The sequence below is a fragment of the Babjeviella inositovora genome, assembly GCF_001661335.1.
Source record: "Babjeviella inositovora NRRL Y-12698 unplaced genomic scaffold BABINscaffold_10, whole genome shotgun sequence".
Lineage (NCBI taxonomy): Eukaryota > Fungi > Ascomycota > Pichiomycetes > Serinales > Babjeviella > Babjeviella inositovora.
Genome location: NW_017566847.1, coordinates 451,613 through 463,012, shown reverse-complemented (window position 1 = coordinate 463,012; position 11,400 = coordinate 451,613). Strand labels below are relative to the sequence as shown.

The 11,400-nt window shown below is 48.1% G+C and overlaps 6 protein-coding genes across 6 annotated transcripts; all 6 read right to left on the bottom strand.

Annotated features, from left to right (window-relative positions):
* Positions 1–1,305: 1,305 nt before the first annotated feature.
* On the bottom strand, positions 1,306–2,001 carry RPL35 (60S ribosomal protein uL29; the record flags this gene model as incomplete). Its single annotated transcript, XM_019130578.1, has 2 exons — positions 1,306–1,665; positions 1,999–2,001. The coding sequence occupies 2 exons, from the start codon at positions 1,999–2,001 to the stop codon at positions 1,306–1,308; spliced, it is 363 nt and encodes a 120-aa protein (XP_018983888.1).
* A 487-nt stretch (positions 2,002–2,488) lies between these two features.
* BABINDRAFT_162766 (RNA recognition motif domain-containing protein) lies at positions 2,489–4,585 on the bottom strand. The gene has a single exon (XM_019129529.1). It carries the CDS (start codon positions 4,372–4,374, stop codon positions 2,878–2,880), a length of 1,497 nt encoding a protein of 498 aa, XP_018983887.1. The 5' UTR covers positions 4,375–4,585; the 3' UTR covers positions 2,489–2,877.
* Positions 4,586–5,431: 846 nt separating this feature from the next.
* On the bottom strand, positions 5,432–6,165 carry BABINDRAFT_162765 (uncharacterized protein). Its single transcript, XM_019129528.1, has one exon. It carries the CDS (start codon positions 6,018–6,020, stop codon positions 5,445–5,447), a length of 576 nt encoding a protein of 191 aa, XP_018983886.1. The 5' UTR covers positions 6,021–6,165; the 3' UTR covers positions 5,432–5,444.
* A 209-nt stretch (positions 6,166–6,374) lies between these two features.
* On the bottom strand, positions 6,375–7,066 carry BABINDRAFT_162763 (uncharacterized protein). Its single transcript, XM_019129527.1, has one exon. It carries the CDS (start codon positions 6,957–6,959, stop codon positions 6,789–6,791), a length of 171 nt encoding a protein of 56 aa, XP_018983885.1. The 5' UTR covers positions 6,960–7,066; the 3' UTR covers positions 6,375–6,788.
* A 337-nt stretch (positions 7,067–7,403) lies between these two features.
* On the bottom strand, positions 7,404–8,662 carry BABINDRAFT_162762 (iron-sulfur cluster assembly protein). The gene has a single exon (XM_019129526.1). The coding sequence runs from the start codon at positions 8,411–8,413 to the stop codon at positions 7,544–7,546; it is 870 nt and encodes a 289-aa protein (XP_018983884.1). The 5' UTR covers positions 8,414–8,662; the 3' UTR covers positions 7,404–7,543.
* A 51-nt stretch (positions 8,663–8,713) lies between these two features.
* On the bottom strand, positions 8,714–11,192 carry BABINDRAFT_162761 (2-isopropylmalate synthase). The gene has a single exon (XM_019129525.1). It carries the CDS (start codon positions 10,872–10,874, stop codon positions 9,102–9,104), a length of 1,773 nt encoding a protein of 590 aa, XP_018983883.1. The 5' UTR covers positions 10,875–11,192; the 3' UTR covers positions 8,714–9,101.
* Positions 11,193–11,400: the final 208 nt, after the last annotated feature.

The following is an 11,400-nucleotide window of genomic DNA, read 5'->3' as shown; positions in this document are numbered from 1 at the left end:
GGTTACGCGTCAAGAGGCGGAAGTTATCGTGCCGGTTTGCTGATAAGGAGTCTGAACCTTATTTTGTGGCTGGAATGAGATCTGGTTTGGTGGTGGGGATAAGTGATTAATGGGATAGGGTATTAGAAGGTGTAAAAGAGTATCGGTATGTTAGAATTCGAACAGCGATAAGGATGGCACTCAGGTGGCACCTAGGGAGATGACTCGAATGTTGACATCAGAGCACAGTGACGTGCCGGGACGTGCGGGCGACCCGCGGTGCATATGTAAGATAAGGAATGGTAAGAGGCGCACTCCACGGAAGCCTCCCTCCGGGGATACCCCACTCATACTCCCCGGTTACTACTCAATATTACATTCTATTTGTTCCTTTTTCGGGGGCAATACGTATTGTCGCGTTGGATAACGTATTAGAGTGGACACAGTTTGCCATCGAATGTACCTCAGTGGTGGCCTAGGCTCGGGAAAACTCTAAGTGCATGACGTTAATTAATTTCGTGGCGCGTGGGGCGCATGTAGCCGCAGCAGCAGTGGAGCCGAGTTTATAGTACAGCGACACGTTTGCTGGTAATTAGCCTGGTCACGTGATGGACATTAACGATATCTGTGTGAAGGAGCTTAGACCACGTTTCGTGCGGAGGGGGATTGGAGGGGCGAAGCTTAAAGACGATACAGGTAATCCGAGAGATACACGTGTGTTGTTGAAGGCTGACGAGTACTACTGGGCTGGGTCGGACTATGGATTTTCAGTTTCAGCACGCCTACGGTCTATAGCTCCAGAGGCTAGACATTCACAGAACCAGCATTGATTTACAACCATGTACGTATGGTTTTTTTACCACGCGGTTAACATTCTGCTGATCAAGCTTAAGGATTGTAAATAAGAATTTACGTCGCCATCCTGTCTAACTATAATGGGGGAGAGTCAGGCGGGCAAAGAGCTGAGAAGGGGCTGGGGATCATACATGGACAGAGAGCCTTTAAAACTTAAATTTAAGCGAAGGGGTTTCGTGGATAAACGTAGACTAAAAAGGACTGATAATTAGAACGGCAATGTGGCGGCAAGCTACCGATTAAGCTCAACAACAGCCCGTAGGATTAAACGACCGTTCACCAAAGCCTTAGGGTATCGGGCAACCAGTGCTTACACACCCCATGTGAAAGTAACCAATATATTTAATATATTCTACTAGAAACAAGTATGATACATATAAACCATTAAAATTTATTATTTCTGAAAATAAAGAGTAAAACCAGCCGGGAGACCCGTGGATGAGGGATGAATTCTGAGATTTTCAAAAAGTTTTAAGCCTTAATAGCGAACTTTCTCTGTGGGAAAGCGATAGCTTGCTTTCTGGCCTTGTCGGTAGTCTGGAACTTCTCAAACTTGGTCAACTGTCTTCTGATGGCTCTGGTCTTCTTGGCTCTCAAGTCCTTTGGCTGGTACTTCTTACCGGAGTAGAAAGCGGCAACGTTTTCACGCTGTTGCAAGTTAATGATGGTCAAGACACGGGCAATGTTCTTACGAACAGTGTGGATCTTTGGCAAAGATGGTCTGGTCAACTTCTGGACCTTCAAGGAAGCCAATTCCTTCTTCAATTCAACTAATTGGAGTTCCAATTGGTCCTTAGACTTAGTACGGAGTTCGAAAGCTTTGACACCGGCCTATAAAAGGGTTAGTATAATATTCGTCAGGTCAAAGTCCAGGTTGAGCCAAATATTTGTAGTTGTCACTTGTCGATGTGCCTAGAAAGGATTCTCCAACAGCCCTGTTCACGAAAACTAAGTTGCTGTCGTGTCGCTGTCCGAGGTTTAAATGAACGGGCTCTCATTCAGTAACCCCTTGCTTGCAAATCTCTCGGACGTTTAGTATAACTGGCATGGCGTTTCATTTCTTTGGGACTCGTTTTCTCGACATCGGAGTTGACACTGGGAAGGGTTCCTGTTCTGCCTCAAGACTTGGTGAATCTGGACGATGGTTGGACGGTATGCACATACCATTTTGTATATATTGATTAACTGGGTTTAAAAGACACTATTACGTATGGGTGTCAAGTTTTTTATTTAGTATGGTTGAAAAAAATTGCTAGTACCGAATCCTCAGTGTCTGGCGCACACAGTGCCTAGGCGGAGTGAAAATTCTCACTAGGTTGTATGGGCAAAGGTACGTTACCCGGAGAAATGAAACGGCCAAACCATAAAGTCGTTCCGAGCCCAAAAGGTCGTGCAATAATGGAATTTCCTAGCCCGGTGTTCGAGATAAAACTGGAAATTTGGATTGCACGTGACTCAATCCAGGGCTTGACAGCTGCGAAAACGAAAAAAATTGCACCGATTCTGCATATTGCGTGACTGTGGTAGAAGCCCTAATTATCAGCACGTGATTAATGACTACCGGTGGGGGGGCCCTGTCAGACCGGCGGGTATTTCGCAAGGATTCACCCAGGAATATGGCATATTATTATTGGCATAGCTACCGTAAATATATAAACTAGAAATGGTTATAATATAGTATTATTTGTAGAGAACTCTCGAAATAATAAGCGGCTGACATATTCAGTGACAGCTCTATACCAAATGCAAGGTGGGCGACACCAGCCGCACCACGTAGATGCATTGGGGCGTGCATACCATCCGATGGTGATGCAGCTTCGCCTAGTGATGAATTAGCATTCAATCCAAGCAGTGTACTCTGGGCCTTTAAACCAGTGATAGTTATTATTTACAATGGGCACACTTTTTTTCCTGTAATATTACAGTGTTGGCGGCTCTTTGAGCAGGATATTGGCACAAATGATAACAGCATAGATCAATCAAGGCATATTCAGAAAAACGATAACCATCGCGCTATCCAACCCCACAGGGGCCTCACACTTCTTAATTCCCCACGTCGATAGAGTCGACAAGGTCGCGGGCCAAGGTGGCCTCTTTGCTTTCATCCACCAGGCCTATATTTTCCTGGGCCTTGGCATGATCTTTCGGTGTTGAAGCTCCTGCATTCTCCTCCTTCGTACCAGATACCGCTAATGATGCCGGGGTGTTTTCCGGGGTGCCGCCCCGCTCGTCGATAATGTCATGGATATACTGCAGACTACCCAGAATCCCCTCGCCGTACCCGTCACGGTGCTGGCGGTTGTACGGCTGGTAGCTCCGGTGATTCCCCCTGGAGTATGGCATCCGGTCATACCTCACAGTGATTATACGCCCTTCCAACACACTTTCGTCCAATTCCTCAATCGCACGGGTAGCACCCTCGGCCGTCTCAAATATCGCAATCGCAAACCCTTTGCTCAATCCATATTCTCTTTGCGAGTCCGCTGGCACGTCTACTCGTACTACATTTCCCGCCAGTCTGAGATGTTGTTTGACCGTCATCCAGGTGGTGGTGTACGGAATGTTCCCCACAAAAAGTCTCCGTGGGTCGAATACCTCGTTCCCTCCGTGAAACTGGCTTCGGTTCATCGGCGATGGATATTGGTTGGCAGGGTACCACTGCGGGTATGGGAATTCCATTGGCTGTTCAAATTTCAGCGGGAAATTCCGATTGTAGTGCAAGCTTGTGCGGTTCCGGGGATCGCTTCTAGGGGAGTAGTAGTTTGGATACCTTCCCTGTTTGTTTGACGAGTATAACGGCGGAGAATGTGCTCCATAGCCGTAGACGGGGCTCATCCCCCCGCTTGGCGAAGTCACGAGACTGGAGGGGGTCACTCGAGGCGATTGTGAAGCAAACCGGCCTGGGGTACGGTGGGGAGAGTAGGTATCCTCAAACTTCAGACCACGATTGAAGTCGCCGGGTATGTCTCCAAGGTGCATGCGCGGGGCTTCCAAACCATACGGGACAAAGCCCAGGGGAAACAGGGGATACATCGGAGGGTATTTGTTCATGTATACGGGGGCCTGGGCCGGGTTCATCGGGAAATACGGCATCATGGGGTTAGGGGGAGGGGATACTGGAATCATGTAAGGGTTCGCTGGGATGGCAGCCTCGTCATACGGCAGTTCATATGCATAAGGATTATCGAAGAAGCCAGGAATTACAGCTCTGACGGTCTTTCCTTTCCAACCATAGTCCTGTAAGACATGGAGCAATTTGTCGAGAGAGTAGGAGTCGTGCACCACTAGACTCGCCCAGCAGTCCGATTCGTCTCCGGGCTGGTTGAACAACATAAGCTCCGAGTAGGTATTTTCATCCACAAAGGAATTTAGCAATTCCGCTAAATCGTCAGCGGAGGTATCATTGGGCAATCCAATGATGTGAATCGGAGGTGGAATTCCGGGGGGAAGGGCCGGACCGAGCTGGAAGTTGTTAAACGCCTGTGCAAGAGAATTTATCTCCGGGTTGGGCGATGGAGTAACCGCGGCACGTTTTGACATTGTGGGATAAATCTATCGGTAATCTTTTTCCAGCTAGACGGAAATAATGCGAGCTTTCAGTGCATGAAACGAGCTTGTAGCACTATGAAAGCAGTGGATTTCTCCCGGTAATGGACTCAATGGTAATCGCTCGTAGACTTATCAAATATAGACTCAAAATTAACCACTCTTGGTACCTGTGGAAATATCTGAAAGTTGTGTCTGTGGAGCAAACCTTCTACTGACTCTAATTTTTGACTTGTTTCTCCCGTATTTTATCCTCGTTTTCTCTATCTCTCGATTATATACACGGGGGCTGCGGTGTGCTGCGGCTCGAGCGTTTATCCCTACCGCGCCTAATCCATGCACCAGACCTAGAACCTAGGAAGCCGTCTCCGAACGCCACACCCGGTGACATCGAAAGAATTAATTCGTCGCGTTTGCTGGGGTATTTATAATTGATTGTTCCAACGCAGGGGTAATACCAAGGTTCCAATGGTATGTTGGTGCTACTTTTGTAATAATTCACGGTCGTAGCCCGTCCACCTTGTGTATGATTGTTTGGGATACGGAATAGATCACACCTAGATGAGTTTAAATAATGAATAGGTTACCGCCCTCTACTGCTAGCATACCTGTTTTTTGGTTTTAGCCACAGATTGAATCTTAACAATGAATGGAATATTGTATGTATTCCTTGGTACGACACTGATTTAACGTGTTAATATCAGGAAGCTTTTACCAATATTGGTAATGACGCCAAAGTACGCGTGTACAGCTGGAAAATTTATCTGTATTAGTACCCCTAGTTTATGGAGGGTTCCCCAAATAAGAGCTTGCTCTTTATTAACGATCAAGGCATTTCCCTAATCTACAAACCTTTCGGATCCGGCTGCCCTAAACGTCCGTAACTTATTGGAGGCCGTTCCAGATTATCGCCCCCACCACCCTACATATACTAATTAGCAGTTATATCGGAGCACGTTCTATGTATGTGTACAGACAGGAAACAGCCTAATCTTACCAGTAGATTTAACACACCACTCCGTTGTGCGGCTATTCCTTGTTTTTTTTTTTAGTTGACGGTGACTCTAGTCGGTTCTGTCACGTCTGAAGTTGCCGCCGTTTCTGCGCTTACCCTGGGCTCCCTGACGGTTGCGATTGGTATTTTTCTTGACACCACCAGTCTTTTCGTCCAAAGTTCTGTCGGTCAAGCCGATTTCTCTGGCTAAGCCGGTCCCGGTTTCCACGCCAAACTTCTCCACTCTGGCTAAATCCTTCTTGGCAGCCTCGGCACCAGCATCATCACCGAATTTCTCTGCTCTCTTCATCTTTTTGGTCAAGAACTCAATGGCCAATTGTTTGCGTTCATCTGCAGACAATACCTTTGGCTCCTTCTTTTCCTCGGCTTCCACTGGGGCTGGGACTTCTTTGGCTAATGCTTCAGCCACTGGAGCAGCCGGGGCAGGGACTTCGGCTGGAGTTTCAACTGGAACTTCAGCTGGAACTTCAGCAGGGGCTTCGACTGGGGCCTCCGCCGGGACAGTTTCACTGTCAGCGGCATCAAGGCGCTGGATCAATTCTTGCTTGACCCCTGCAGTGGAGAGGTTTCTGGCTTTCAAGAGTTCCTTGAGCTGAGCGACGGTTTTGGCGGAATATTCTGACATTGAGGTCTGGAGATTAGTATCGATTAGCAATCCCCGCAAGAACTAAGAGTCTTGAATTTTATCCGTTTAGTAACGGATACGAGCACAACATACCTTTGAGATTGAGTACGGTTGTTTAATTTGGTGGATTAATGGCGGCTGGGCGTATATTTGCCAACGACAGTTCGGGATCGGGGTGTGGACGTAAATAACGCGCCTTGACTCAGATTCAGAGTTTTCAGGATTTCAACACGGAGCGCTGTCCCAATCGGGATGCAGGATTAGAATTGCCCGATCGGGAGTGAACATAATTTGGACATCAGATACTCGCAAACGGCCAAGGCTGGTTTGCTTTACTGTCCTTTATTCTAATGATTGGAGATTTACTGCAATTTATTGTAACAATACGAAATTAATAGTGTTAAATAATAGGCATAAGGGAAAGAAGCGTGGTTGGTAGGTAATCCAGTAGCATCAACAGAGAGTATAAGCCTAGCGATCGTATCCTGGAGGGTGAATTTTGCATTAAAATATCCAATAGATAGTTGGTGGTTATAAATAGCTGTAAGCTTATTGTTTAGAGGGTATTTTAGTGGCATAGGTGGATAGAATATGGTCAGTAAGTCTGCATCTCAACCGAAGTAATAATTCCAAGCAGAAATCCCGAACAGAAATCCCAAGTAGACATCCCGAGCGGATATCCCAAGAAGATATCCCGGGCAGAAATCTCAAACAGAAATCTTTGGTCAAAGCCATGCCTGCCAAACTAATCTCTTTTGGGTGTTCCTCCTATGAGGAGGCTTCCAAGGAAGGCTTCTCAGGAGGAGTAGAAGGAGAGCTGGTTGGAAGAGTGGAGGGAATACCTGGGGATGTGTTGTATAAAGCATAACAAAGGACAAACACAAGAATAGCACCCAAGATGCTAACGAGGAGTCTTCTGTCGATTTTGATAAAGAGCATATTTGGCCAGTTGTATGAAAGTTAGTGAGGTTCAGATAGGCATAGACACATCAATGGAAGATAAGTTGTATCTAGTATAGTCCAAAATTCCGGGGTTTGAAATCTAGGGATCTAATATCCCATAGCACAATATTGGGGAGGACCGAAAAGGGTGTGTGGGTTTTCGTCCTGCAGCAAGCAGGAAGACGGGGCCGGAGTCGCCTTTGGTATGGGTGACTCCGATATTTACTACTAGCTAAGAGGGTTGTAATAAATTTGCTTCTCCATTATTTAATCGTGAAAATGAAGTATAATAATAGCTACATATATTACTAAGTTGTAAATTATATATCTTTGGTCTTATATATCAGCATATAAATATATATATATATATTTGAAAATCTATATTAATACAACCAGAGGATTGTTTTTTGAAAAAAAAAAAAAAAAAAAAAAAAAAAAATCCATAACTGCAGTGAACAGTTATTAATACCACATCGCCATTAAAGTGATACCGATATATCAACCATACAGACCTAACCCTAATATAGCCACAACCGTATTTGGCTACATAAACACCGTAAATCTTCAAAACCTATACATGCTTAAAACTTAAGCCTCGACTCGCCCTGACTGGCCAATACCTTCTCGGCAATCGGAGCAAACTTCACTTTCATCTTGCACTTGCCGTACAAACTCAACAAGGTCTCACCGCTCGCACGGTTCTCCTTGCTGTCCTGGGTCTCGATCAACTCGACAAAGGTCGGGTCAATGGGCACGTCGCCCAAATACTCAACGCCAAACTCAGCAGCCATCGCTTCACCGCCACCGCGGCTGAAGATATCTGTACAGTCATCGCAGTAAGGGCACACAAACCCAGCCATGTTTTCAACCACTCCAATGACCTTGAAGCCCACCTTTCTGCAGAAATTCAACTCCTTCTTCACGTCATTCACCGCCACTTGCTGGGGGGTAGTCACCACAACCGCACCATCAGGCTGGGCAAACCGTAACTCTTCGGCAATCGCAATGTGCTCGTCAGAGGTTCCAGGGGGAGTGTCAATGAGTAAATAGTCCAATTGACCCCAGTGAACGTCGTTAATGAACTGCCTGATCATGGCTGTCTTCTTCGGACCCCTCCAGACAACCGCGCTGCCTCTGTCGTTCAACAAGAAACCTAGCGACATCACAGCTAGGGAACCGTTGGGGGAGTTACTACCCAAACCAACGTGAACGGGGATCCACCCGTTCAGCGACTGGTGGACTTGTCTGTTTTCCACTCCAAAAAATCTGGGAATGGACGGGCCAGTAAGGTCAATGTCCAAGACCCCAACCTTGAACCCCTTTAGGGCCAAGGATAGCGCGAGCTGGGTGGTGATGGAGGATTTGCCCACCCCACCCTTCCCCGATAGGATCAAGAAGATGTGGGAGATCTGTGCAAGCGACTTAGGAGTCTCTGTTGGTGCTTCTGCCATGGAATAAGTGGTATATGCAAAGGAATGCTTAGATGTGACGGCTAAAGACAAGAAAGATAAGGATATGAGCTGAAACCCAAGAACAAGGGGAAATCAGTGTGACAGCGCTTGGGTGAACCGTAGCTGAATAATGGACTTTACGGTGCAGGAGATAGAGTTTACTAATCACTGCGGCTCAGAATTCTTCACGTGATGGTTGGCGAAGAAACCGAGGGTGAGATTTGGCAGCCCTTAGGATATGGATTTTTTTTTACCGATTAAGCATGACCAAATGAGGCGATTAGTATGGTAAAGGTTTATGGAACTATCCATTGAAAACTTTAAGCCCTTCTGTTTCCCGCGTTAGCCCGTCGATACTAGAGCAAGCGAATCCATGAAACCAACTCACCGGGAAGGTGTTGTGTTCACGGGTACGCTTTGACTCCAAACCTAATTATTATGTTTATAACTTCAATCACGACACGCCATTTCTTGGGAATATTCTCGAATCTCTGAACTTAGGTAGGCCCGCCAGTATCCCTGCGAGAACACTATGGTTGTAACCGAGCCGCTTCAACTGGTTACCTGACAGAAACCCGACTCCTAAATACGCTTTATGACACCTTACACGCCGTTACCTTTTGCTTTTAATAAATATACAGGAAGAAATGAAAGAGACGCCTCCAGAGGAGCCCTCGAATGCCTCGGCCTATATGGTACCGTTTCTGCGTAAGCCGTTCAAGATGGAAATCACGGACAAGTAAGACGATTGAGAGACATCCTCGCTGATGCCTACACCCCAGCGGGTGGATGCTTCACCGGTCTTGTTGGACTTGAAGCCCGCTTCGATGTAGGAAACGGCCTGGGCGTTGGAGTCAGCGCCAAGAGAGTGCTCATGGTAGTGCTTGACATCGAGCGCAACGTTGAAGGATGCACTGACGGCGTTGGTGAACGCGGAAATCGGCCCGTTACCCTTCCCAGTGCAAGTGGTTTTGATGCCATCAACCTCCAAAATCACGGTGATGGATCTGGAGGAGTCTTCGCTCTTGACCAAGTCGTAGTCAATCAACTTGAAGTAATCGTCGGAGTCCTCGCCCGAAACGACAGAGGAGGTTTCCGAGTCCTCACCGGAGTTCAGGAGGAAATACTCTTGCTTGAAGAGCTCGACCAACTCACTGTTGACCAACTCGCGGCCGTTGATCTCGGCAGCCTCCTGGACAATCTTGGAGAACGCCACCTGCAAGCCTCGAGGGAGATCCAACTCCAAGTTCTTGAGGATGACCCAGGACGAGCCACCCTTCCCGGACTGAGAGTTGACTCTGATGATGGCTTCGTACGTTCTGCCAATATCCTGTGGGTCTAACGGAAGGTATGGAATTTGCCAGTGGACCTTGGAGGAGTCGCCCGCGACCTTGACCTTTTCGTCGTGAATGGCAAACCCCTTCTTGATAGCGTCCTGGTGCGACCCAGAGAAGGCACACACCACCAACTGGCCGCCATATGGCGCTCTGGCGTGGACTGGGATCTTGTTGCACTTTTCCACCACCTCAATGACGGAGTTGATATCGCTGAAATCCAACTGAGGAGAGACCCCCTGCGTGTACAAATTGAGCGCAAGCGTCACGAGATCCACGTTACCGGTGCGCTCACCGTTTCCGAAGAGACACCCCTCAATACGGTCAGCACCGGCCAACTGGCCCAACTCGGCAGCCGCCACGGCGCAACCACGGTCGTTGTGTGGATGCAAGGAGATGCACACCTTCTCCCTCTCGGAGATTCGGGTGGAGAAGTATTCGATCTGGTCGGCGTAGATGTTTGGCGTGGACATTTCCACGGTAGCTGGGAGGTTGAAGATAATCGGGTTGTCCACACTTGGCTCCCAAGCAGCCTTGACCGCCTCGCAGATTTCGAGCGCAAAGTCCGGTCTGGTGTCGGAGAAAGTTTCTGGGGAGAACTCAAACGACCAGTGGGTGGCTTGTTGGGTCGGGTCGTCCTTGGTCAATTCACGGACCAATCTGGCAGACTTGGCTGCAAGCTCTAACGATTGCGCTTCAGACATGTTGAAAATGACGTTGCGGAAGCACGCGCTGGTCGCGAGGTAGATGTGTACTGTCGCGCGCTTCGCCCCGCGCAACGACTCCACCGTGCGTCTGATGAGTTCCTCACGGCAAGGCGACAAAACCTGGATGGAGACGTCTGCTGGTGCGTGCTCGATGGCGTAGCGGGTGAAGTCGAAGTCAATCTGCGAGGCCGATGGGAACGAGACCTCAATTTCCTTGAAGCCAACCTCCACGAGCTTGTGGAAGTACTCCTTCTTTTCCGGGATCGACATCGGGTCTGGGAGCGACTGGTTTCCGTCTCTTAAGTCGGTCGCGAGCCATCTTGGTGCGCGCTTCATCGTCTTGGACGGCCACTGGCGGTCCGGCATGTCCATCCGCGGATACGCCTTGTACTTGGTGGAGGGGTCTTGTAACATTGGCATTATGTCTTATTTTCTTCACAAACTAAATAGTGGAATGTGACTTATTGGCAAAGCAGCAACGTAGCAGGAGCGCGCTTATATATGGATCGGTTTACGTCATGACTCAGCGTAGAAGCCTGTGGAAAATTTCGATAGAGTTTGCCCATACTAGAGCGAAGACGCTCCGGTGGGGTGCGTGCAGGATAATGGAGCGGTACCGCTGGCGGTAATAGCCGAGCCCCTTAGGGGAAGGGTGCATAGTATGGGAGGGCGAGCAGCTGGGGGTATCGACGGGGCCGGTACCGGCGCGGGTCCTAAAAGCCGGCTGAGGGAAATGCCCAGGATATATACTGGTGCTACATGATTTTTTGGTAGCACCAGTGAGATGATTGGGGGGTCGGAGGTTTATATTTAGTTGCTGGTATATTAGCTGTCATCCGTGGAACAATGCTTACCGAATATATTGTGTCACCAGGGAGATTGTAATGACTGGTGGTATGATTAGGTGAGGCGCAGGATAAGGCATGTGATAAAGGGAAAACTAGGC

Excerpts from the sequence above, each read along its gene's own strand:
- BABINDRAFT_162762 (XM_019129526.1), bottom strand. The coding sequence starts at position 8,413 with ATGGCAGAAGCACCAACAGAGACTCCTAAGTCGCTTGCACAGATCTCC.
- BABINDRAFT_162761 (XM_019129525.1), bottom strand. The coding sequence starts at position 10,874 with ATGCCAATGTTACAAGACCCCTCCACCAAGTACAAGGCGTATCCGCGG.
- BABINDRAFT_162765 (XM_019129528.1), bottom strand. The coding sequence starts at position 6,020 with ATGTCAGAATATTCCGCCAAAACCGTCGCTCAGCTCAAGGAACTCTTG.
- BABINDRAFT_162763 (XM_019129527.1), bottom strand. The coding sequence starts at position 6,959 with ATGCTCTTTATCAAAATCGACAGAAGACTCCTCGTTAGCATCTTGGGT.
- BABINDRAFT_162766 (XM_019129529.1), bottom strand. The coding sequence starts at position 4,374 with ATGTCAAAACGTGCCGCGGTTACTCCATCGCCCAACCCGGAGATAAAT.